Below are 25,981 nucleotides of genomic sequence, written 5' to 3'. Positions count from 1 at the left end.
AACTAACACAAGAAACTCCTCTCCCATGGCTTACTCTTTTGCCCATGGCATTGTTGAGAATCCAAAATTCTCCTCACAAAATGGGGCTCAGTCCATATGAAATGCTGTATGGACGACCTTTCCTCACAAATGACCTGCTACTGGATCAGGAAAAGGCCAACTTAGTCAAAGATGTAACTTCTTTGGCAAAGTATCAACGAAACCTTAAAAACCTACCTGAACGATGTCACAGAGAAAAGGGAACAGAGTTGTTTCAACTAGGAGCTCTAGTGTTGGTTAAATCTCTCCCCTCTACCTCCCGATCTATGGATTCTTTGTGGTAAGGACCATACTCGGTAATCCTCTCTACTCCCACTGCAATTAAGGTGGCAGGAGTGGAATCTTGGGTTCACCACACCCCAGTTAAATTTTGGATACCCCTGAGAAACCTGCAGGACCATCAGCTCAGGAGTCCCAAGATCAGCCAGACCAGCCTCGATACACCTGCAAACCACTAGAGGACTTGCATCTCCTATTTCGGAAGGAAACATCCCAGACTAAAAAGGCTCCTATCACTGATCCTGAGGAAGAAAAACCCCTTCCTCCTTAAAAAAGATAAGTGAAAATCTACATAATCTTTAACACCTCTCCTTGTCCCTTTAATGGAATCCTTTTACTATTTCATCATATTATTAAGCAGCATACTAACCATACTCTTTGCCATAGGACTACATACCGTAGCCAAATGAGTTCAACTAACAACTTCTACCAAGGACCCCTGGATTGACCTGCTGGCCCTTTCACTGGCCTAAAGAGTTCCCCTCTGGAGGACACTACAACTGCAGGGCCCCTACTTTGCCCCTATCCAGCAGGAAGTAGCTAGAGCCGTCATTGCCCAATTCCCAGCAGCATTTGGGGTGCCCTGTTTGGAGGGGGGATTGAGAGGTGAAGCCAGCTGGACTTCCTGGGTCGAGTGGGGACTAACTTTTCTGTTAGCTTCAGGATTGTAAATGCACCAATCAGCACTCTAAAAACGTACCAATCAATGCTCTGTGTCTAGCTAAAGGACTGTAAATGCAGTGATCAGCACTCTAAAAACACATCAGTGCTCTGTGTCTAGCTAAAGGATTGTAAATGCACGAATCAGCACTCTGTAAAAATGCACCAATCAGTGCTCTGTGTCTAGCTAAAGGACTGTAAACGCACCAATCAGCACTCTGTTAAATGGACCAATCAGCACTCTGTAGAATGGACCAATCAGCAGGACATGGGCAGGGCCAAATAAGGGAATAAAAGCTGTCCACCTGAGCCAGCAGCAGCAACCGCTCAGGTCCCCTTCCAAGCTGTGGAAGCTTTGTTCTTTCATTCTTCACAATAAATCTTGCTGCTGCTCACTCTTTGGGTCCACACTACCTTTATGAGCTGTAACACTCACTGCAGAGGTCTGCAGCTTCATTCCTGAAGTCAGCGAGACCACAAACCCACTGGGACAAACAAACAACTCTGGATGCGCCACCTTTAAGAGCTGTAACACTCTTTGAGAAGGTCTGCAACTTCACTCCTGAAGTCAACAAGACCACGAACCCACCAGGAGGAACAGATAACTCTGGACGCGCCACCTTTAAGAGCTCTAACACTCACTGCGAATGTCTGTGGCTTCACTCCTTCAGTCAGCAAGACCAAGAACCCACCGGAAGGAAGAAACTCTGGACACATCTGAAGGAACAAACTCCAGACACACCATCTTTAAGAACTGTAACATTCACCGCAAGGGTCCATGGCTTCATTCTTGAAGTCAGCGAGACCAAGAACCCACCGGAAGGAACCAATTCTGGACACACTTCAACTTCAGCACACTCCATCTGGATAAAGGCTACTACCATAGAGCCAGGGTCTCCAGCCAGACCTAAATAGTTATCCTTGATTCCTCTTTCTCCTCCTCCCTCTGGCTGTCCTTCCCCAGGCAACCTTACAAGTCTGTTGATTCAAACGCTGAAATATATTTTGAATCTATTCCTTTCTCACCTGCTTTGGTGCTATCACTTTAGGCCAACCCACCACCACTTCCCACTTAAATCACCACAAACTACTCCTAACTCATCTCTTTTCACTTACTGCACTCCTTTCTCTATGCTGGAGCAGAACTGAGTTTTTCAGAACAGAAACCTAGAAAGCCACTCTTTGCTTAAAACTGTCGCTTCAATAACTTTTCCCTGAACTCAGAAAGCAATTCAAACTCTTTAATCTGGTCTACAAAGCTTAACTGACCTGGCCTCAGCCTCCTTCTCGCACTTTCTTTCCACTCTCTAGACCCACTGAAACCTTGTATATACCTTTCCATCTTCCTGGAACGTTCATTTCTCAGCTACATGCCTAGCTGTTTCTGTTCCTTGTAAGTCCTAGCTTAAAGAAACGTTTTCAGAGAAGCCTGTCTTAAGTCAGCAGCTTTTTGCACTGTTCTCTATTACCAGGTTGTTTTTCCTTTGGTAGAACATTTTGCAACTTGCAGTTTTTTTAAATTTAATTTTATTTTATTTGCCTGTTCACTTGTTTGTATTTGCTGTCTCCTAACTTTGGGAGAGGAAGCAAGACAGTCTCTTGTTAAAATCTTGTTTATCGCTGTGCCACTAGTACTTGACACACTGAGACTCAATACATTATTGTTACTTAAAATACAATTTAGTTTTATATATAAATATACAAAAGGTATAAAAAGGAGAATCAAGACTAAACAGATATTTACCTCATGCTCATTTAAATGGGAAAAATGAAATATTCTTTAAAATGCTTAATTGCACATGTAGTTCCACAGTATTTTTTCTTAAAGCTTGGCAAACAAAGACAAAATATAGAATGCTGAAGTACAATTTATAAATAAAAATGTTAAGAAAGAAAACAGGAGCCATAACCTGGGACTTATATTTTCCTAGTAATGATTAGGTACTCTTTTTTCCTAAAATTAAAAATGAATAGATTGAGCAGACCAATTAATAATAAATATATAACTAGTTGAATAAGGTAATATCTCATTGATGTTTATAGCAGGTTAAAAGCTTAAAATTGCATCTACCCACATATCTATAAATTTAAGTATAATTACAACAAAATTTTACCAGAATCTGTGCATCCTGCAATTGTTGACACTGCACGTGAAGAATAAATGGTTCAAATTTCAAAGTGGCATCACCATTTGCTTTCTTCAGAGCTACAATCTAAATAAATGAAAAGTGGTATCAGACACAAGCCTATGGCTTGTCCCTTGATTACCCTTTACCCCATACATAACTTCAATTTCCCTTAGAAATTTTCAGAATCACTCAGCATATTTTTTTTCTGCAATAACTTTTCCCTCTGCTTTCTTGGTTCTTTTTCACCCAAAATTTGCTTATTTTCTCAAAATTTCTAGTTCTCCCATAAATCTTCTATACCATTCTTTCCATCTATTAGTGTACTTTGAAGAAGTAAACTACTACTTTATTTAATTCTGTAACAGATCTTTCATTAAGGAATGGAGTATAAAAACTGTATTAGGATTGTTTAAATTTTTTGTTAGATTGAGATACAGAGAAATGTAATGTAAGAGAAGGGTCCAAACAAAGCCTAACTGCCACCCATGTTCCCAAGAAGCAGTCTGTACCAAGCACCAGTGCTTACCAGCAGCACTATTAAGCTCACAAAGAGCCGTGCATGCAAAGAGCTCAATGCACAGCCAGCAAGTTCCTGTTCCCTCTGTAATAGGCACACATACAATTCCCTTGGAACTGCTTAGCTACATGAGAACAAATGGCCCCTGAGCATGTTCCTAGCTTTCTGTATTTCAGACCCTATGGGGCAGTGGTCAGGGTCTGGGGGCTACTGCAGCACAAAGTGGGGTACATGCCATCACTCTGCCCTGATCAGCTGTGGAACCCATCTGCTAGCCATGGGGACTGACACATTGAAGGGCTAGATCTTGTGTACTCTCTTTCCTCCTGCTGTAAGCAAATGTTACAACACTTGACCCTAGCATGCATGTTTGTTGTTGTTAGTGACCTTAAGTCATGTACTAGTCTCTTCCCTAGGTAGCCCTTGCCTGCCTTTTAACTTTGGCTGCACCGATGTTACAGTGCATCCGGCGGCATAGTCTGACCACCTAGTGAAACATGTAATATTGTGTCTGAGCTATAATTTATACAAGACAGTTATTATTTCTGTCTGCCCAGTATCCCTGGGCAACATCGTCCCTCCTTCACGCCATTTGATTTCTGGTAGGGCTGTCAATCATTACCCTGTCACACATCACTCTCCCTATCACAGTATCAGAGGTGCCAAGTGCTTGCTTATGTCTGATCAAGGATATTATTATAGTCCACTAACAAAATTAATTGACCTAAGAAAGAGAGCACCTAATGTAAGCAGGACAACTCTGAGTCCTTCTCTAGGATGAACACATGAATTGCAGGAAAAGGAATTCTTTTTCTACTGGTGTTGCTGGCAGCTACCATTTCTGCAACAAAGATTATCTGCAGCAGAAGAGAATAAAGGCACACTGCAAAGAGAACCACTGCCCAAAGATGGAGATGAAGTGGGTACTCAGAAGATAAGATTTGAACATCTGAATCAGCAATACTTGATTCAAGCTCTATCCGTCCTTTCCAGTTAAATAATCTTTTTTGCTTAAAACAGAATTGGATTTGTAAATTCACTGGGAATAAAAAGTGCCTGGCTGATAAAAACTTATGAATTCATCTAAATTCTTTATCTTAGGGAACTAAATAACCCAGCAGAGATATGAAGATTTTCAAAAAGCAGTGCAGGTAAGTCATGTATAATTTATTTATATCAGTAAAGCTGGTAACACAGAGATAGTGCTAATCCCCTTCTCTTTCTACAGTTTGTTCTAGGTTACAGGGTTATCAAATAGCAGAATTAAAATTCAAAATTTGGATCCAATAGGTGTCCAATATCTATGAACTTTCTGCTATGTCCAAAAGGATGTGTTGAGTAGCAGTAAGTAATGCTTCCATACTTTTATCCCCTACAACCCAAAAAAAGTCATTGTAATGAAAGCTCTCTAGGTTTCATAATCTTCAGCCATTATAATTCTGCATATAAATTACTTTGAATTTTCTATTCTTGTCATATGTATTTAAAGTACCTGAATTTAAAAGTTTATTTCCAAAACTTACCACATCATCTTTTTCACAAGGTTTGTGTGTAACTAGTAGCCAGCCACAGTTTTGTTTCTGAACCTCAAAACCATTTATACCCTAAAATAAAAAGTAACATAATTTGTTAATCATACAATATTTTACAAAAATAATAAGCATAATGTATAGCATGTTGTAGTCTTTCTTAAACTAATAATCCCAAGTTAGGATTTTAAGTATTAATAAAAACAATTCGGTATTTTTTGGGTAATGTTAACCCAGAATAAGAATGACCCCAAATAACCTGAGGTAGAAAATTATTTGAAAGGTAAAACTACTTGATAAACATCTTCTGAAATACGGTCATGATTTTGCAACAAGAAAAGGGATTAGTACAAGGGATAATACTAGCAGCACCTGAGTTGTACTCTATTTGGCTAGCACAGTATTTAAAAAATGAAAAAAAAAGAAAAGAATTTTAATTCCTTTTGTAGGACAGCACTGTCCTAATTCCACACAAGACCTACTACCCTTAATTGTACCTATGCCATTTACACATTTATAATACTTTCTTAGTTTCTAGAGGCATAAATTTGTGACCTCTGAATTAGACTGCATATGTAGTCCTGAAGGATGGGGCTAAGACTGAAAGGTCAAAATTTCAAGAAGGCAAACATTTTAATATTAACTTAAATTGGACAAATGCTTATTTGCAAAGTTCTATTAGGTACTTTGGGTATACATAGAACCTACCCCTCAAGGACACTGGAAAGAGGATGCAGGAAACCACATGAACAGAAATCACTATACTCAAAGTAACTATAATTCATACGATGGATCCACAAGAGACTCTGCTGTCTGGCCTTGGAACGGGGAATTGCTATGCATGTCCTAAGTAAATATTCTGACTTCATTGTATGACTTCGGTGATGATGACTTATGTATCTGATGTTGTGCTGGCTACTCTAAATCTTAGAGCCAAATATATGGCCCACTTCTAGCCACTTCACAGAATCTAATGGTAGGACTGGAAACTAATGCCATCACTGGCTTCATCTTATCTATATTTTCTTTATTCAGATTTTCCCACTTTTTATTTTTTTGTGTGTGTTGCCTGTTTGTAAGTTGCCCAAAATCCTTACTGAAATAAGGCAGATTTTAAAATAAACTATAATACAAGGTGTAAGATAAGAAATAAAAGTCTAACCAGTTCAGAAGCAGTCATTATTCCCAAGTAGGTAGTATGGGTTTGTGAGTGTGTTCAAGTGGGAGAGTGGAGTTTTTGGAATCATGCCTCAGATATGCAGAGATGGGAAAACATTTCAGGGAAAAAAACAAAACAAAACAAAACACAACACCCAAAAACGTGAGCAAAAGCAAACAAATGCAAGATGAAAAAGAACAGTTCAGTTTCAGCAACTAGCTAAAGACGAAGGAAAGCAATAAAAAAAAAGGTTGAAAGGTATACTAGAGTAAGCATTTGGATATTCCGATGTAGAAAAATGTGTAATAAAATACAACATAGGTGGGAGATAAGCAGAGTTGTGATTTGTCAAACATGGTTTGGAGAAGAGCAGTTAAGTGGCTTGTTAGAGAATCATTGCAAAAGTCAAGGTGAGATAGAGTTGTGGAAATGGGGCAAGTGAGAGTGTGTGGCAAGAATGCCATTGCTCTGGAGGTAATGGAAGTGATTTAAAAATGAACAGGCCCTGCTAACTTGAGAGATGAGCAAATAAATGATCAGTCAATAATGGACCTAAAGAATGAGCCTAATAACGTGCTGTCTTCCATGCTGTTAACCTAATATTACAAATAAAATCAGTACACAGCCAACTTTTACAGTGCATGGGCCAGGCACAATGCCAAATATTTCAAATAAATTATCCTATTTTCTCCACACAAAATCCCTATAAAGCAGATACTTTTTATTATCCTCAGTTCATAGAACAGGAAGGGCAGAGTTGAGATAACTTTCCTAAGGTCACATTAAGAGAGAAGACCACCCCTCATACCGTCTTATGCCCAATTTCTGCCTCCAAAGAAAGAAGTAAAAACTAAAAGGCAGAAATGAAATCCACAGCAGACAGCCCGGCGCCACACCCTGGGCCTGGTAGTTAAAGATCGACCCCTGACCTAATAGGTTCTGTTATCTATAGATTACAGACATTGTATAGAAATGCACTGTGAAAATCCCTATCTTGTTTTGTTTTGATCTAATGACCAGTGAATGCAGCCCCAGTCACATACCCCTTGCTTGCTCAATCAATCACGACCCTCTCACATGCACCCCCTTAGAGTTGTGAGCCCTTAAAAGGGACAGGAATTGCTCACTCAGGGAGCTCGGTTCTTGAGACAGGAGTCTTGCTGATGCCCCTGGTCGAATAAACCCCTTCCTTAACTTGGTGTCTGAGGAGTGTTGTTTGCGGCTCGTCCTGCTACATTTCTTGGTTCCTTAACCAGGAAGTGAGATGATTGGTGGACGGTTGAGGCAGCTCCTTAGGTGGGTTAAGCCTGCCCTGTGGAACATCCCTGAGTGGGACCCCAAGCAGCCTGAGCGACCCGGATCCTGAGAGCACTCCCGGGTAGGTATTTGCCCCGGTGGGGCGCCTCGCCAGAGCAGTGTGTGGCAGGCCCCTGTGGAGGATCAAAGCAGTGGCTGAATACCTGGAAGGAACGGGCACTTGGAGTCTGGACATCTAAAACTTGGTAAGACTAGTCTTTGAAACTTGCCAACTCTGAGTGGAAGCGTGGCCTGATCACCCATGGTGTGCCTTTATCGGCACTTTGGTTTTGGTTTTGACTTGGTTTGAATTGTTTGACAGGATTGGTTTTGGGAACTTGCCTACTCCATTGGAGTGGAAGTGTGGCCTGATCACCCACGGTGTGCCTGTACCAGCACTTTGGTTTTTATTTTTGACTTGACTTGGCTTGCTTGATACTTTGGTTTTGGTTTTGACCTGGCTTGGATTTCTGGATACTCTGATTTTGGTTTTGATTTTGGTTTTGTGCAAACTGCAAAAGTGTGCATGTGCCCTTTTTACTGGTTCCCTGTTTTGTGGTGTGCGTGTGGTGTGAGCGTGGTGTTTTGTCTTGAAGAAGCGTAGGTCAGGCACAAATAAGTCCACCCTACTAGGAACCATGTTGAAAATTTTGAAAAAAACATTTAAAGGAGACTATGGAGTACTATGACACCAGGAAAACTTAAAACTTTGTGTAAGATAGACTGGCCAGCATTAGAGGTAGGTTGGCCATTAGAAGGAAGCCTGGGCTGGGCACAGTGGCTCACGCCTGTAATCTCAGCACTTTGGGAGGTCAAGGTGGGTGGATCACGAGGTCAGGAGATCGAGACTATCCTGGCTAACACGGTGAAACCCCGTCTCTATTAAAAATTCAAAAAAATTAGCCATGTGCAATGGCGGGCACCTGTGGTCCCAGCTACTCAGGAGGTTGAGGCAGAAGAATGGCATGAACCCAGGAGGTGGAGCTTGCAGCGAGCCGAGATCGCACCACTGCACTCCAGCCTGGGCAACAGAGAGACACTCTGTCTCAAAAAGAAAAAAGAAAAAAAAAAAAAAAAAAAAAGAAGGAAGCCTGGACAGGTCCCTTGTTTCAAAGATATGGCACAAGGTAACCTGTAAGCCAAGGAACCCAGACCAATTACTGTACTTAGACACTAGGTTACAGCTGGTTTTAGACCCCCTGCCCCAAACACACAGTGGTTTAGAGAACAGCAGCATAAGCAGCATAAGCAGCTGGCAGAGGCAAGGAAAGATCAGCAGAGAGAAAGAAAGGAAAGAGGTAGAGAGGAAAAGAGGCAAAGAGAAAGAGGAAGAGACAGACAAAGAGGGAGTCGAGGAGAGAGAGAAAGAATGAGAATGGCAGAGAGAGAATGGCAGAGACAGAGAAGAGATGGAGGCAAAAGGAAAGTCAAAGAGAGAGAACAAAGTCAAAGAGAGAAAGAACGAGAGATATACAAGTAGTTTAAAAAAAAAAAAAGAAGTGTACCTTATTCCTTTGAAAATCAAGGTAAATTTAAAACCTATAATTAATAATTGAAGGTATTCTTTGTAACCCTATAACCCTCCAATACACTTTGTTGTCAGTGTAAACAAGGGCATATCCCGAAAGCAGTGAGGCTTTCCTATCAAAAATCCTTAACCCAGTAACCCATGGATGGCCCAAATGCATTCAATCTGTAGCGGCAACAGTTTTGCTAACAAAAGAAAAAGAAACCAAGGGCGGCGGGGGGAGGGGATTTATATAAAAAGAATGTTATATAGTAAATTCTTGTCCTGAAATAAATTAACTGGTTGTTTAAAGAAAGAAATGTTTGTAATAAGTCAGAAAGTTAAGGCATGTCAAAAAATTGCCTGTAAAAGTCATGAAAGAAAAAAAGGTTATTAAAAAAAGTTATAAAAAAGAATTTATGCAAAAAATGTTGTATAATTTAAATGTAACTAAGCCTTCTGAATGTAAAACTATGGGGGAATAAAACAGTTTATGTGCAAGGTGTATAAGAAAAATAAAATATACCTTTGGTAAAAGGATTATAAGATGGCATAAGAATGTACATTTTTACCTACATTAAAAACTTTTAAAAAAATTATTGTTTTGAAGGTTTAAGCAAGTTTTAAAACATTAATTGTAAAGAAAATTCTGTATGTAAACATATTAGTTAAAGTTAAAGAAGTATCATCCAGTTTTTCTGTGAACTGGACATTAAAGTAAAAGCATAACACATTTTTCTTAAAGCACCAACCTGCTCTTTAGCAAATATTATAAAAGGTTAAAAAGAGTCTACAAAATCTTACCTTATGGTCAAACATTAAAAATTAGATAAATATGTCTACAAGGTTTTATTACAATTATGTTTAACATTAACAACCCACTAATATAAAGATAAAATTTAGCTTATCTCGCATAAAAATCATATGAGAAGCACTGTTAAATGTAAAATGGTATTTGGCTTTCTTTGGTTTAAAAACTAATAAAAATAGGTGTTAAAGGAAATTTCTCAGTAAAAAGGCATTAAGGACTATGAAGTCCACTGCCAAGGTCCCCACATTTGAAACAAAAGGTCAATTTCTTAAACATTATATACTTAGTTTATCTTCCACTTTCCTTTGTCTCAAAAAACAAAACAAAACAAAACAAAAAAACACTAAAAGTCTTTTAGCACATGTATCACCCTTAGAATTTCTGGTAAACCAGCACCAGCCTGAAGATCACGTTCTCATCTAAAGGTGGAAAGAAGAAAAACTTGAACCAGCCTGGGAAGGACCCTACCTTGTGCTGTTAACCACCAAGACTGCTGTTCATATAGCAAAAAAATAGACTCATCACACCCAAGTCAAGAAAGCACCACCCCCTCCAGAGTCGTCGGCCATAGTCCCAGGGGAAAACCCTACCACATTAAAGCTAAGAAAAATTTAACTCTTTTCATCTATTCTATTACTCTTTATTCTTTCCTTGTTCTACTGCTGACCATCTAGTTATTAACATAACCAAGTCAATTTCACCTCAAACTATTGCATTTAATGCTTGCCTTGTTATACCCTGTGGGGACTTGCCAAGTCAAAGACAGCTTTCTACTTCAGAAAAGTACTTCTGTCCTCCTGACTCTCCTCAGACTGGGCATTAGTAAACTAGGGCCATTTAATCCAGGGAGATTTCGATAAAGACCCCAGTGCCAACCAGGAGTCTTGCCCCCCGATGTAGTCTCCATAGTTGGTCCAATGTTCGGTGGACCACTAAAGAGCAAGGATGGACTGCCCCAACTGGATTTTGTAATATCCTAAAACCATATATTCATTTTACTAGAGGATCACAGAAGTTAAAGACTTAAAACAAACTTTAGCAATTAAGACTGGGTACCAAGATGCAAACGCCTGGTTAAAATGGATCAAATATTCCATTTGCACATTAAACAAAAGCAATTGTTACGCTTGTGCACATGGCAGGCCAGAGGCCAAGACTGTCCCCTTTCCACTAAGGTGGTCCTCCAGTCAACCAGGTGTGGACTGCATGGTAGCTCTTTTCCAGGATTCTACAGCCTGGAGTAATAAGTCATGCCAAGCTCTCTCTGCTATATCCCAAAGTCCAGCACCCCACGGGTCAGCCCCCGAAAGCCATCCAGCCTCCATCTCCCAAGTTCATTTTGTGTCTCTCATGATAGGGAGGAAACTTAGCATTCCTTGGAGACCTGAAAGGATGCAGTGAGCTTAAGAATTTTCAAGAGCTTATCAATCAGTCAGCCCTTGTTCATCCCTGAGTGGATGTGTGGTAGTATCATGGTGGACCTTTACTGGGCACTCTGCCGAGTAACTGGAGTGGCACTTGTACTTTAGTCCAATTGGCTCTCCCTTTCACCCTAGCACTTCATCAACCAGAAGGAAAAAAAATAATAAGACATCAAAAAGCGAGAGAAGCTCCTTATGGGTCTTTGAACTCTCATGTCTATTTAGACGCAATTGGAGTCCCACGAGGAATACCAGACCAATTTAAAGCTTGAAATCAAATAGCTGTAGGATTTAAGTCAATATTTTGGTAGGTGACAGTTAATAAAAATGTAGATTAGATAAACTACATCTATTACAACCAACAGCAATGAGGTTTTCATGAGTTAAAAGAAAAACTCATGTCGGCCCCGGTCCTGAGGCTACCTGACCTGACAAAACTCTTTACACTCTATGTGTCAGAAAGAGAAAAAATGGCAGTTGGAGTTTTAACTCAGACTGTGGGGCCTTGGCCAAGGCCAGTGGCCTATCACTCAAAACAACTAGACAGGGTTTCCAAAGTCTGGCCCCCAGGTCTAAGGGCCCTAGCAGCAATGGCCCTTTTAGCACAAGAAGCAGATAAACTAACTCTTACACAAAACCTGAATATAAAGGCCCCCCCTGCTGTGGTAACTTTAATAAATACCAAAGGACATCACTGGTTAACAAATGCTAGATTAACCAAGTACCAAATCTTGCTATGTGAAAATCCCCAAATAACCAATGAAGTTTGCAACACCCTAAACCCCACCACCTTGCTCCCGGTATCAGAGAGCCCAGTTGAACACAACTGTGTAGAGGTGTTGGACTCAGTTTATTCTAGCAGGACTAACCTTCGAGACCATCCTTAAACATTAGTAGACTGTAAGCAGTACACGGATGGGAGTAGCTTCACCAACCCCTTGCAAAGTGACTCCGAAAAAGACGACAAGCCCTGCTCCAGTCACACCCGGAAGCTGACTGGTCCACGCACAGCCAAAGCATGAGGAAACTCATCGCGGGACTCATTTTCCTTAAAATTTGGACTTGTACAGTAAGGACTTCAACTGACCTTCCTCAGACTGAGGGCTGTTCCCAGTGTATACATCAAATCACTGAGCTAGTATAAAAGGTTGCTACGGTCCTATTATTTTACAGTTATTGTAAGTCTCCTGGAACTCTAAAAAGAACTTGTTTGTATAATATTATTCTATACAAGGTATGTAGCCCAGGAAATGACCAATCTGATGTGTGTTATTACTCATCTGAGCCTCCCATAACCACAGTTTTTGAAATAAAATTAAGAACTGAAGACTGGTAGGGGCTCAAATGATATGACTAAAGTGTTAGCCAAAACAGAAGAAAAAGTGGTGCCCAAACAAGTCACCTTAAAATTTGATGCCTGTGCTGTCATTAACAGTAAGTTAGGAAGGGGATGTGGCTCTTTTAGTTGGGAAAAAGGCTATATGACTGAAAATAAGTATATTTCACATGAATTAGGACTGTGTGGAAATGAATGTGGATCCTGGTCTTCTGTCATTTGGGCCACTTGGATAAAAAATAAAAAGGATCCAGTCCACCTTCAGAAAGAAAAAAATGGCCCTTCCTGTACTAAGGGACAATGTAACCCCTTAGAGCTAGCAATAATGAATCCCCTTGATCCTCACTGGAAAAAAGGGGAGTGTGTGACCTTAGGAATCCATGGGGTCAGACTGGATCCTCGAGTAAATATCTTGGTTTGAGGAGAAGTTTACAAATGCTCTCCTGAACCAGTGTTTCAAACTTTCTATGATGAACTAAATGTACTAGTACCAGAAATTCCAGGAAAAACAAGAAATTTGTTTTTGCAATTAGCCAAGCATGTAGCCCAGTCTCTCAATGTCACCTCATGTTATGTATGTGGAGGAACTGAATGGGAGATCAATGGCCATGGGAAGCCCGAGAATTACTACCTACAGACCCAGTTCCTGATGAATTCCCGGCTCAAAAGAATCACCCTGATAATTTCTGGGTCCTAAAAGCCTCAATTATTGGACAATACTGCAAAGCTAGAGAAGGAAAAGAATTCACTCACCTCGTAGGACAACTTAGTTGTCTGGGACAGAAACTGTATAATGGTACCACAAAAACAGTCACTTGGTGGAGTTCAAATCAAACAGAGAAGAATCCATTTAGCAAATTCCCAAAGTTGCAAACCATGTGGCCCCACCCGGAGTCCCACCAGGACTGGACAGCCCCCACTGGATTATACTGGATATGTGGGCATAGAGCTTATACCAAATTACGTGACCACTGGGCAGATAGTTGTGTTATTTGCACTATTAAACCATCTTTCTTCCTCCTGCCCATAAAAATAGGCCAACTCCTGGGTTTCCCTGTCTATGCTTCCCATGAAAAGAGAAGCATAGCTATAGGAAATTGGAAAGATGATGAATGGCCCCCTGAGAGAATTATACAATATTATGGGCCTGCTACTTGGGCACTAGACGGCTCATGGGGATACCAGACTTCCATTTACATGATCAACCGAATAAGGTTACAAGCTGTCTTAGAAATAATCACTAATAAAACTGGCAGAGCCTTGACTATTCTGGCCTGGCAAGAAACTCAGATGAGAAATGCTATCTATCAAAATAGATTGGCTCTCAACTATTTGCTAGCAGCTGAAGGAGGGGTGTGTGGAAAATTTAACCTTACTAATTGCTGTCTACACATAGATGATCAAGGGCAAGTAGTTGAAGACATAGAGATATGACAAAACTGGCACATGTGCCGGTGGAAGTGTAGCATGGATTTGATCCTGGGGCCATGTTTGGAAAATGGTTCCTAGCGCTAGGAGGATTTAAAACTCTTATAATAGGAGTTATAATAATAATAGGAACCTGCCTACTGCCCCCTTGTTTGCTACCTGTACTTCCTCAAATGATAAAAAGCTTCATCGCTACCTTAGTTCACCAAAATACTTAAGCACAAGTGTACTATATGAATCACTATCAATCTGTCTTGCAAGAAGACATGGGTAGTGAAAATTAAAGTGAGAACTCCCACTAATAAAATGAGTGAGAGTCTCAAAATAGGGGAATAAGGGAGGAGACCACCCCTCATATCATCTTATGCCCAATTTCTGCCTCCAAAGAAAGAAGTAAAAATTAAAAGACAGAAATGAAATCCACAGGCAGACAGACTGGCACCACACCCTGGGCCTGGCAGTTAAAGATCGACCCCTGATCTAATCGGTTATGTTATCTATAGATTACAGACATTGTATAGAAATGCACTATGAAAATCCCTACCTTGTTTTGTTCCAATCTAATCACCAGTGTATGCAGCCCCCAGTCATGTACCCCCTGCTTGCTCAATCAATCATGACCCTCTCACATGCACCCCCTTAGAGTTGTGAGCCCTTAAAAGGGACAGGAATTGCTCACTTGGGGAGCTTGGTTCTTGAGACAGGAGTCTTGCCGATGCCCCTGGCCGAATAAACCCCTTCCTTCTTTAACTCAGTGTCTGAGGAGTTTTGTCTGTGGCTTGTCCTGCTACAACACAGCCAGTGGTTTTTACTCTAAGCAATATCACTCCCAAGCAGCTTTATCCTCAGGGGATATGTCCCCAGACCCCCTAATGGATGCCTGAAATCTCAGAAGAATGAATTTCTTTTTCCTTCTTCACAATTTCACTGACACAGATTCATTCTTTCCATAGATCTTAGCAACCTCAGCATATGTTGTTTTTTCTTTCCTTAAGAACTTTCACCTTTTCACTTCAAAGAAGCACTTTATGACTTACTGTTGTCAGATCCAAATAGCCAGCATCATTACTCTCATACTTCGGGGTCATTATTAAGTAAAATAAGAGTTACTTGAACACAAGCACTGTGATACCACCACAGTGGATCTGATAACCCAGAGGGCTATCAAGTAGCTAAAGGGCAGCAAGAGTATATAGTGGAATATTCTGGACAAAGGGATGATTCACCTCCCATTCTGGAAGGAGCTGGTTGGCTCAACATTTTATCACACTACTCAGAACAGCATGCAACTTAAAACTTACTAATTGTTTATTTCTGGAATTTTCATTTAATATTTTCAGACTGCTGTTGACTGGGGTAACGAACCTGCAAATAAGGAGGTATGGCTTGTACAGCTGCTTCTTGATTTACGATGGGGTTACATCCCAATAAATGCGTCATAAGTAAAAAATGTAAGTCAAAATGCATTTACTACCTCTGTAAGCCCATCACAAAGTTAAAAATCATTAAGTCTAACCATCCTAAATTATATACAATCCTACTTATCTGCCTAAAACTACCAGAATGGTAATAACAGTTGTAATAATGGAGGGGCTCACTAGGAGGCAGTGAACTCCTTAACCCTGGTGATGTTCAAGCATGTAGTAACAATGTCAGAGCTGTTGATGAGCGGATTCCAGCATTCAATAACTTGGCAGGCTACAAAGTCTTTAAATTCCCTTAGTATTCATATAATAAAATCAATTTTCTAACCTTTGCCACACAAGATAGTTCCCAGGTCAGCAGTTTCAACATCATTTGGGCACTTGTTAGAAACGCACAGGATGAGGCCCTACCCTACACCTGAAGAAACATAATCTGTATTTTAAAAGATCCTCAGCTGATTAATTGCCACATTAAACTTTTAGAAGCACTAATCTAATCCCCTAAATTACACATATAAAGAAACAGACCACCCTGCGGAGGAACAAACACAGACATGCTGGATCCGGTCGTCACTGGGTGGGCACAGGGCTCCTAAAGTTTCGCACTAGAAGGCAGGCGATGCACGGGAGCAAAAGGGCCCTCACCCCGTCAAGGAGTAGGATGCGGCCAGCGCAGGAGCTAGTGGTGAAAAACTGATCTCGCGTGTTCAGAAACTGCACAAGCTCTACCACATCCTCGTCCACACTGCCCTTCCGGCTGAGGTCCGCTTTGCTCAAACACTGCGCCTTCCATTTCCTGAACTCCGCGCTGCGATCCATGTGTGAGGGACTCAGGGTCCGCGCTCTGCTCCTTCACGGTTGCCTAGTCTCTCCCTGGGGGCGGCCATATTGAAGCGAGCGGTGGCCGAAAAGGTCCAAACTTCCTCTGCGTTCTTAATTTGGGAAATTCTAGTGCCTTCGCCTGGGATTGGGGCGAGGCGCGCAGCGTGGGCGGAGCCTGCAAAAGTTGGAGAACGTGTAGCAGGCCTCATCCTGTGGAATCTGAAGAGGCCCACGCAGATTTTAATTCCCACTCTAGATTCTGGTAAGTGGTTTTAAAAACTCTCCTTAGTTGTTCAGACAGCGAATCTCCCCACTGCTCGTCCAAGTGCAACAGAGGTTGATTTTGGCTGCACTCCTTTCCTGCCCTCTGTCCTCTCAGAGAATTAGTGCGTAAAGAGCTCCAGACCAAAGCCATTCCCCTCCAGGGGCTGCAAGTTCCCATCCATAAATCACGTAGGGAGTTTTGCGCTCTGGTCCTGCGTTTAGTCTCTGAGTTTAGGCTACCACACCATGAGGCGTTCGTTGGAACTACCCCTGCCCAGCCTCCGCCCCCCGCACTCCCCGACCCCCAGTCCCACGCTGCATCCCCCATGCCAGTCACCCGCTTGATTTTCCCTGCAGCCGGTGCCTGGGTTTGGGGATTCCTGCAGCAACGCGCAGCGGTCTGTCCGGGGCCCCTTCCCACAGCCTAGCTGTAGGGGATTTCTCCTAGGTAGGGCCCCTTCCCACAGCCCAGCTGTAGGGGATTTCTTCTCCTAAGTAGGGCGCCTTCCCACAGCCCAGCTGTAGGGGATTTGATTTCTTCTAGGTAGGGCCCCTTCCCACAGCCTAGCTGTGGGTAATTTTTTTCTCCTTGATTCCCACAATTACAGGTTTCCCGGAGCTTGCCGCCTGGTCTTCCTTGAGCTTTGTCATCAGGATTGCAGTCTTACTTTGAGAGAAATGTATGTTTTTATTGACCCTGTGACGCCCCCCACTTAGAATAATCTTCAAAAGAAAATTACGAAACACCCTGTTAACACATCGTTGGATGTTCATACTGAGTTTCTAGAGGAGACTCAGTGACCAGGGAAGGTGTGTCAATGATTAAACCTAAAGGCTAAAGTTTGGAATGCTTGTCCGTAGCTAATGGAAATTGCTGTGTGAGTCCCACTGAAGCCACTGTGATTACGTGTCTGGTTAGCGCAGCGAGTTCAGCAGCAAATCTCTCCGAGCTCTACTCCCCCAACATTAGGGAACAGACTGCCCTGTTCCATACCATCAGGGAACCTGGAGGAGTCCGGAATTATCTATTAAACTCCTCCCTTCTTCATACTCCGTCCTGTCACAAGTGAACAGAAGTGGCCTGATAAGATCACACAGCCAGGAAGAGACTTTCTCTGACCACTTGTAATTCTTGACTTTTTTACCTTCTGGATTAATAATAAACCATATGCTTACATGAGTCATTTTTTATTAGCAACAGAACATTTTGTAATGATTGATTTTTTTTCTAAGTTTTCAGTTTTTTAAATTCTTGCCAGAATTCTTATTTAATTTTACTTTTGCTCTTGTCTCATCATGTTCCTTTGTCCTGGCTTTGTGAATTGATCTGTTCTTCCTATGTTAAAATATACTGCTAATATTTTCCCAATTCCTTTAATTTTCATTTAAATCAAATGGATACAAGCATGGCCAGGAAAAAGATCACTGTTGGAGGAGGGATTTTAGATTTCCTATTTCCTAGATTTGTAAGGCATATTGGCAACCTTTCAGAGGTAAAATAAAACCAAAAATTAAACCAAGGGACTCCAATTTTTAAAAGTTTATATTTGATAAACAGGAAGGCCTGTTTGAAGTATAGTTCAATTAAAAACCACAAGCAATGGAAAGGTCTGTCCTGTCCACAAGGATCCGATGCTAGGGAGTAATTTTTTTTTACACATTTTAAAAAATAGAATCATGTTCTTTGTATTTCTGCTGCATTCCCTGACTTAGTGGGTATTTGAGAAATTTCAAACTCTAAGCAGATGCCTTAGTCATAAAACATGTGATTCTCCCCGCAGGTTAGTTTGATATCACATTTTCTAGCTCAGTCTTTCTCACTATCACTATTGTAAAGTTTCTTTCTTTCTTTCTTTCTTTCTTTCTTTTTTTTTTTTTTTTGAGGCGGAGTCTCGCTCAGTCGCCCAGGCTGGAGTGCAGTGGCGCGATCTCGGCTCACTGCAAGCTCCGCCTCCCGGGTTCACGCCATTGTCCTGCCTCAGCCTCCCAAGTAGCTGGGACTACCGGCCCCCGCCGCCACGCCCGGCTAATTTTTTGCGTTTTTAGTAGAGACGGGGTTTCACTGTGTTAGCCAGGATGGTCTCGATCTCCTGACCTCGTGATCCGCCCGCCTCGGCCTCCCAAAGTGCTGGGATTACAGGCATGAGCCACCGCGCCCGGCTGTAAAGTTTATTTCTATGAAGTAAAGGGTCTTATATGCCAGCATCTCAAAGGGTGAGATGAAAAGGATTGTAAACTTAAAAAAAAAAAATCAGCTAACACCATTTAATTATAGGACTTGGGTTCTAGCTTTGCTTCTGTGTGACCCTGGCCAAGTCTCTTAACCTCTTGTGATGTTTTCTCATCCATAAAATGGATGGCGATTTTATTTTTACTTCTACATAAAATAATAGTTTAAATAACTTCTCTACTTGTGAAAATAGTTATGTCAATGAAAGTGAGAGACTTATGCTTTTTAGAAGAAATCCAGTATTACAGGAGTTTAAGTATTATCCTATTTGCTATCAGTATGCCACGTTATTTTATTATTTGTATAATCTCTATTGACAGGCTTCATCATTATGAAGCATATGATGATCCCGTGGATAGGTGAGTTCAAAGGCAATGAGTGCAGGTTGGAGCCTGATCAATCAGAATGCTAAAGGCTCAGTGGGAAATAAGATCAGCTGAAGCAAAGTAGGAGCTAGTGTGGTCAGGCCATGCCCCATCACTTTCAAGCCCAATAGTGTAATGTGGTAGTTTAGTACTGGGCAAAGCAGATGAGTCCTCTTTCTTTATTCCTTTCTCTCACTTAGCCAATGCCAAAATGTGTGTGTTTGGTGAGGGTGGGGGAGCGGTGGGGGGGGGGAGATACAGCTCCTGTTTCAGAGTAATTTTACTTTTATTATTACAACAGTTTTTTTAATGGTAATTGTAAGATGTGAGTGAAAGACATAGGTAGGAAGTAGGTAGATATGGAAAATGGAAAAAGAGCAAGCATCTCATAGGGTATGTGTGTAGGTGTGTGAGAGAGAGAGCACCCAGCTTACAGAAGCTAGGGGCAGGGTGGGGCATATTCTCCTTGCTCTTTGTGTTCTCTGAGTTTAACACACTGCTTCATGCACAGTTAAGGTTCAGAAAAATACACATTGGGTAACAACCAATGTTTGGTATTAATGTTTTGTTTAAGTCATCTTCACCGAATTCTTTGAGAATAAGAGCTTGTTTTGACAACCAGAGTCCTGTAAATATTGTTATATTAAATTAAAGATAATTACAGAACTATAGAGTATATTTTTTTTCATAACATTTTAGTGACTTCTCTAGTCTGCTTTTTTTTTTTTTTTTTTTGAGACTGGGTCTCACACTGTCATCCAGGCTGGAGTGGTGCAGTGGCACCATCACAGCTCACTGCTTCACTGCAGCCTTGACCTCCTGGGCTCAAGCGATCCTCCCAGCTCAGCCTCCTGAGTAGCTGGGACCACCCGTGCTTGTCACCACACCTAGCTAATTTTTTTTTTTTTTTTTTTGTAGAGATGCCATTTTGCCATGTTGCCCAGGCTGGACTGGGTCTCCTGGGCTCAGGCAATTCTTAGGATTCAGAAACTGAAAAGAATAGAGGGGAAAACAATAATGATGTCTACTATATACAAGAGCATGTGTTTGCTAAGTTCTGTGCTTGGTGCTTGCCATGTCTCTAGCATATAACTCTGAGTGGGAGCCCAGATTTCAGATGAGGAAACAGCATCAAGAGGTTGACTGCCTTGCCCAAGGCCATGTGGCTGCTACATGATAGAGCTGGGACTCACACCTCAAGCTGCGTATTCCAAAACCTGCTCTTCCCATAACACCATGTTGAAAAAACAAAACAAAAACAACCTCTGTGTTCTTATATCCACCATCTCATCTGGGCAACCTGTTTCTTTTTTATTTTCTTGACACTTTCACTTTCTTGTCTAAAGAATTCTCAGCTAGAGTGAAGACCTGAATGGAAGTAGAGTGATGAGATTGCTGAGTAGGAGTGGGCTGTTTTTTCCCAGCCCTGCCCTCTGACAGATCATCTCCCCGTCAGACACTGCCAAGCTGTTTTAAAGTGCAATCTTTATGCCGTCTGCCTGCTTCTGCCTCTTTTTTTCCCCCGAGGACCACCCTTCAGGATATGTCATTGCTAAACAACCTTTGGAAATGTCACTTTCTCCTTTGTGCTAGACACTGTGTTAAATCATTTTAAGGGTTTTAAAGGGACACAAACTTTTGATTAATTATATCAGGAACTTTCCATCAATAACACTACCAAAATACTTCTGATTCCACCCCCTGCCCCAGCCACTGTATGTGGAAATGTGGAATGACATTTTATAGCCAGTATGGGCTCTGTTCTGAGTAGTCCTGTATGGAGTTCTGATACAGTAAAAGTCTGAAGTCTTTCGTATCAGGTCCTGGTTTCTGCAACTCTTCTTAATGTTTAAACTTCTTGTGGTTAAAGCAGATGTTTTAGGTGATGGCAGAATCTAACACTATTTGGTTGATTTCAAGAAATTATGATAACCCACAGATATAATTATGGGGATATAGTCAAAACCTTTCATTACATCTTTACAGGTACAGAAAATTTTCTAAGATTATATAATTTTCTGTACAAATGTTCTTTGTCTTTTTATAGGTTATTTGAACTCTGAGTTTCCATTTCATTTGATATTAACAGTGATATGACAGAAAGGTTAGCTGTGCCCTTGTAATTTATAAAAGATTGCATATGGTGCACTGTTTTTAGTGTTTGACGTTTTTCACCTTTTGTTAAAATGAATGAACTACAGAAAGCCAAGTGTTTCGACATTGATAAATCTCAAAAACTTAATGCTGAAAGGAAAAAGCAAATTGTAGAATTCTTTTTCAAATCAGAATTTGCTTTTTCCTTTCAGCATTAAGTTTTTGAGATTTTTGTGTTCCCTAAACTGTATGAATTTTGAAAACATGCAAAACAATAACACAATGTTTAATATTACATACACATGTAGAAGTGATATTAAATGTTTGAGAATGATGAGTACTGAATTCATGGTTATAGTCACCTCTTGAAAGGGTGGGCCAGAAGCAGGTTTGGCTTCAATTATATCTATAATAGTTTAGGTTTTTTAAATGTTAAGATTTGTTAAAGCTGGGTAATATGGTTTGGCTGTGTCCCCACACATATCTCATCTTCAACTGTAGCTCCCATAATTTCCACGTGTCATGGGAGGGACCTGGCGGAGGAATTCAATCATGGGGCAGGTCCTTTGCATGCTGTTCCCATGATAGTGAATACGTCTCATGAGATCTGATGGTTTTTTTTGTTTTTTGTTTTTTGTATTTTTTTTTTTTTTTTTTTTTTTTTGACAGTCTTGCTCTGTTGCCGAGGCTGCAGTGTAGTGGCTGGAGTGTAGTGGCACGATCTCAGCTCACTGCAAGCTCCGCCTCCCAGGTTCATGCCATTCTCCTGCCTCAGTCTCCCAAGTAGCTGGGACTACAGGTGCCCACCACCACACCTGGCTAATTGTGTTTGTTTTGTATTTTTTAGTAGAGACAGGGTTTCACTGTGTTAGCCAGGATGATCTCGGAGATTTGATGATTTCATAAAGGGGAGTTCCTCTGCACATGCTGTCTTGTCTGCCGCCATGTAAGTTGTGCCTTTGCTTTTCCTTTGCCCTCTGCCATGATTTTGAGGTCTCCCCAGCCACGTGAAACTGCGAGTCCGTTAAACCTCTTTCCTTTGTAAATTGTACCCAGTCTCAGTTGTTTTTTCATAGCGGTATGAAAATGAACTAATAATAGTAAATAGGTATTATTAGAGTTCGGTACTGCTGTAAAGATACCTGAAAATGTAGAAGCGACTTTGGAACCGGGTAACAGGCAGAGGTTGAAACAGTTTGAAGGGCTCAAAAGACAGGAAGATGTGGGAAAAAAGTTTGGAACTTCCTAGAGACTTGTTGAATGGCTTTGACCAAAATGCTGATAGTGATTTGGACAATAAAGTCCAGGCCAAGGTGGTCTTGGATGGAAATGAGGAACCTGTTGGTAACTGGAGTAAAGGTGACTTTTGTTGTGTTTTAGCAAAGAGACTGGTGGCATTTTGCACCTGTCCTAGACATCTGTGGAGCATTGAACCTGAAAGAGATGATTTAGGGTATCTGGCAGAAGAAATTTCTAAGCAGTAAAGCATTCAAGAGGTGACTTGCGCATTGTTAAAAGCATTCAGTTTTATGTATTCACAAAGATATGATTTGGAATTGGAACTTATGTTTAAAAGGAAAGCAGAGCATAAAATTTCAGAAAATTTGCAGCCTGAAGATGCAATAGAAAAAAATCCATTTTCTGAGGGAAATTCAAGCCAGCTGCAGAAACTTGCCTAAGTAAGGAGGAGCCAAATGTTAATCATCAAGATAAGGGAATGGGGAAAATGTCTCCAGGGCACGTCAGAGACCTTTGCAGCAGTCTCTCTCATCACAGGCCCAGATGCCTAGGAGTTAAAAAATGGTTTCTTGGACTGGGCCCAGGGCGCCCATGCTGTGTGCAGCCTAGGGACTTGGTGCCCTGCATCCCAGCCATGGCCTAAAGGTGCCAACATACAGATTAGGCCATTGCTTCAGAGGTGCAAGCCTGAGGCCTGTCAGGCGTTCATGTGGTGTTGGGCCTGCCAGTGCACAGAATTCAAGAATTGAAGTTTGGAAACTTCCACCTAGATTTCAGAGGTGTGGAAATTCTTGAATGTCCAGCCAGAGGTATGCTGTAGGGATGGAGCCCTCATGGAGAACCTCTGCTAGGGCAGTGTGGAAGGGAAATGTGAACCAGGAGCCCCCACACAGTGTCCCTTCTGGGGCACCACCTAGTGGAGCTGTGAGAAGAGGGCCACTGTCCTCCATACCCCGGAATGGTAGATCCACTGATAGCTCACACTGTATGCCTGGAAAGGCTGCAGACACTCGATGCCAGCCCATGAAAGCAGCCAGCAGGGAGGCTTTACCCTGCAAAGCCACAGGGGCAGAGCTGACCAAGACCATGGGAACCCACCTCTTTTTTCAGAGTGATCTGGATGTGAGATGTGGAGTCAAAAGAGTTCATTTTGGAGCTTTAAGATTTGACTGCCCTTTTGGATTTCAGACTTGCATGGGACCTGTAGCCCCTTTCTTTTGGCCAATTTCTCCCATTTGGAACAGCTGTATTTACCAATTTCCTGTACCCCCATTGTATCTAGGAAGTAACTAACTTGCTTTTGATTTTACAGGCTGATAGGCAGAAGGAACTTGCCTTGTCTCTGATGAGACTTTGGACTGTGAACTTTTGAGTTTATGCTGAAATTAGTTAAGATTTTGGGAGACTATTGGGAAGGCAGGACGTGGTGGGAGGTAATTGAGTCATGGGGAAGGGAGTTCCCTTGCTGTTCTAGTGATAGTGAATAAGTCTCACTAGATCTGATGGTTTTATAAAAGGGAATTCCCCTGCACAAGCCCTCTTGTCTGCCACCGTGTAAGACATGCCATTGCTTCCTCTTTGCCTTCCACCATGATTGTGACACCTCCCTAGCCATGTGGAACTGTGAGTCCATTAAACCTGTTTCCTTTATAAATTATCTAGTCGCCAGTATTTCTTCATAGCAGTATGGAAATGAACCAATACACTGGCTGTCACGTAAATGTTTGAAATGTTTCATAATTTAACAAAAGGAGGGCGGTTTACCTAATGTTAATAAAACTAAACTCATAAAATTTCTAAAATCGCAACCCAAGCAAGAAAACCTAAATATAGTATCATGCTGTGTCTATCCAGATGTTTTTGTTTGCATATTTGATTCCTTTGTTGAAGGCACTGAATCCCTACAGTAAGTATCATGAAGTATTTTGCTTTGTAGCTGAGGGATTTGTAAGATGAAAGGTCCTTAAACATGAAATGAGATCAGTGGTAAGCTCATGATTTAAATTGTTATTTGAAAAAATTGTTTGATCTGCTCCCTCCAGGGGGGGAAAAAACATGATGATATCTTAGATACAATGTGACAATACATTAATTTTTTTCTTTCTTAGTATCTAGATCACCATGGCGACCAGACAGAAGTTGATGAGAGCTGTTAGAGTTTTTGAATTTGGTGGACCAGAAGTCCTGAAATTGCAGTCAGATATTGCAGTACCAATTCCAAAAGACCATCAGGTAGAAATAAAATTACTTTATTGAGGCCATAATTATACTGAGTGTGAGTCTCTTGCAAATAGTGTTCAAAAGAAGCAGAGTCACAATTATTTTTAAAGACATTGAATTAGGATGCAATTTACACTACATATACATATGGAAATTGATAAAGTTAACATAAACCTAATAATTAGTGAAGTAGATATATGGAAAAGAATAACCTTTGGTTATAAGAAAATTTTTGATGTAGGGAATGATCTATGATCTATGTAGTGCAATAATTGGATTTTTCTGAATGGACACATAAGGAGTTTTGAATAAGTTATTCTATTACAAACATTCATGATTTTTATTTTTTGCATGCTGGGAAAACAATTTTCTTTTGCATTCATGCTTTTTCATGTGTGATTCATGAGAATTTAAGTGTATAGTTTAATCATCTCCAATGACTTTAATAATATACTTTTGATTTTAAATTATGTATTTTTATTACTGCACCCTCCATGCCTCCCAAGTCTAATTTTCTTAGCAAGCCTATGAGAGTTTTTGCAGTTTGGCTGTAACCTATCTTTACAAATTTTTTTCTCATGACTCCCTCTCCATATAGAGATATAGTGCTGTAACAACATGAGATTTTGTCCAGTTTCCTTAAGACTCCCTTTCATTCCTCTGCCTTTGCACATGCTATTTTTTTTTACCCAAACTATCCTTTTTCTCTCATTCCTAATTTCTACTTATATTTTAAACCCTAACTCAAATACCACTTCCTTTATAAAGCCTTCCCTTACTTTTATACCAGAGGTAATCATTCTGTGTTAATTAAGGTAAAATTAGCTCCTACAATTGCTGTAACCTAAAAATTACAATGGTCCAGCCAGGGATAATTATTTCTTATACACTAAATTTAAAAGTTCTCAAATGTGGGTGGGTAGCTGTTCTCCAACAGTGACTTAGGGACTCAGCTTCTTCTTTCATGTGGCTCTGCCACCCAACCCCTGTCTTCTAGGGTCTCCATGGAAGAGGAAAAGCACAGTGTGGCTTGGCTAGGAAGTTTTAATCGGTCAGGCCCGCAAGTGTCTGCTGTCACTTTTGCTAACATTCCATTGGCTAGAACTCAGTCACTTGGCTAATCATAACCATGAGGGAGGTGAAGAAGCACCACTCTTTCTGTGTACCCAGGAAAAGGAAAAAATGGGTTTGACGAACATGCAGAGGTCTCTA

At 41.0% G+C, this 25,981-nt stretch overlaps 2 protein-coding genes across 9 annotated transcripts in view; one reads left to right on the top strand and one right to left on the bottom strand.

Moving 5' to 3' along the window:
- The window catches only part of TYW3 (tRNA-yW synthesizing protein 3 homolog), a 38,158-nt gene extending 21,702 nt beyond the window's left edge, over positions 1-16,456 (bottom strand). For 2 of the 3 annotated variants that reach the window (XM_017962575.3, XM_009211027.4), the window contains exons 1-3: positions 16,181-16,456; positions 5,148-5,228; positions 3,093-3,191 (exon numbers count right to left, since the gene is read on the bottom strand). In XM_017962575.3, coding sequence (XP_017818064.1) covers positions 3,093-3,191; positions 5,148-5,228; positions 16,181-16,354 — 354 coding nt within the window. In that variant the 5' untranslated portion in view covers positions 16,355-16,456. Of the gene's footprint in view, positions 1-3,092; positions 3,192-5,147; positions 5,229-15,863; positions 15,954-16,180 lie in introns of all 3 variants that reach the window. The other variant, XM_017962576.3, reaches the window with a different exon arrangement.
- A 38-nt stretch (positions 16,457-16,494) lies between these two features.
- The window catches only part of CRYZ (crystallin zeta), a 28,771-nt gene continuing 19,284 nt past the window's right edge, over positions 16,495-25,981 (top strand). For 2 of the 6 annotated variants that reach the window (XM_009211063.4, XM_009211048.4), the window contains exons 1-4: positions 16,505-16,619; positions 17,230-17,301; positions 19,172-19,210; positions 24,658-24,781. Coding sequence is in view for 5 of the 6 variants with exons in the window: in XM_009211048.4 (XP_009209312.1) it covers positions 24,671-24,781 (111 nt within the window). In the remaining variant the exon portion in view is untranslated. The other 4 variants (XM_009211043.4, XM_009211036.3, XM_003892073.3 and 1 more) reach the window with 4 other exon arrangements.

This window comes from Papio anubis, chromosome 1, assembly GCF_008728515.1.
Source record: "Papio anubis isolate 15944 chromosome 1, Panubis1.0, whole genome shotgun sequence".
Lineage (NCBI taxonomy): Eukaryota > Metazoa > Chordata > Mammalia > Primates > Cercopithecidae > Papio > Papio anubis.
The sequence above is the reverse complement of the archived record's forward strand: the minus strand, read 5'-3'. Positions and strand labels throughout refer to the sequence as shown.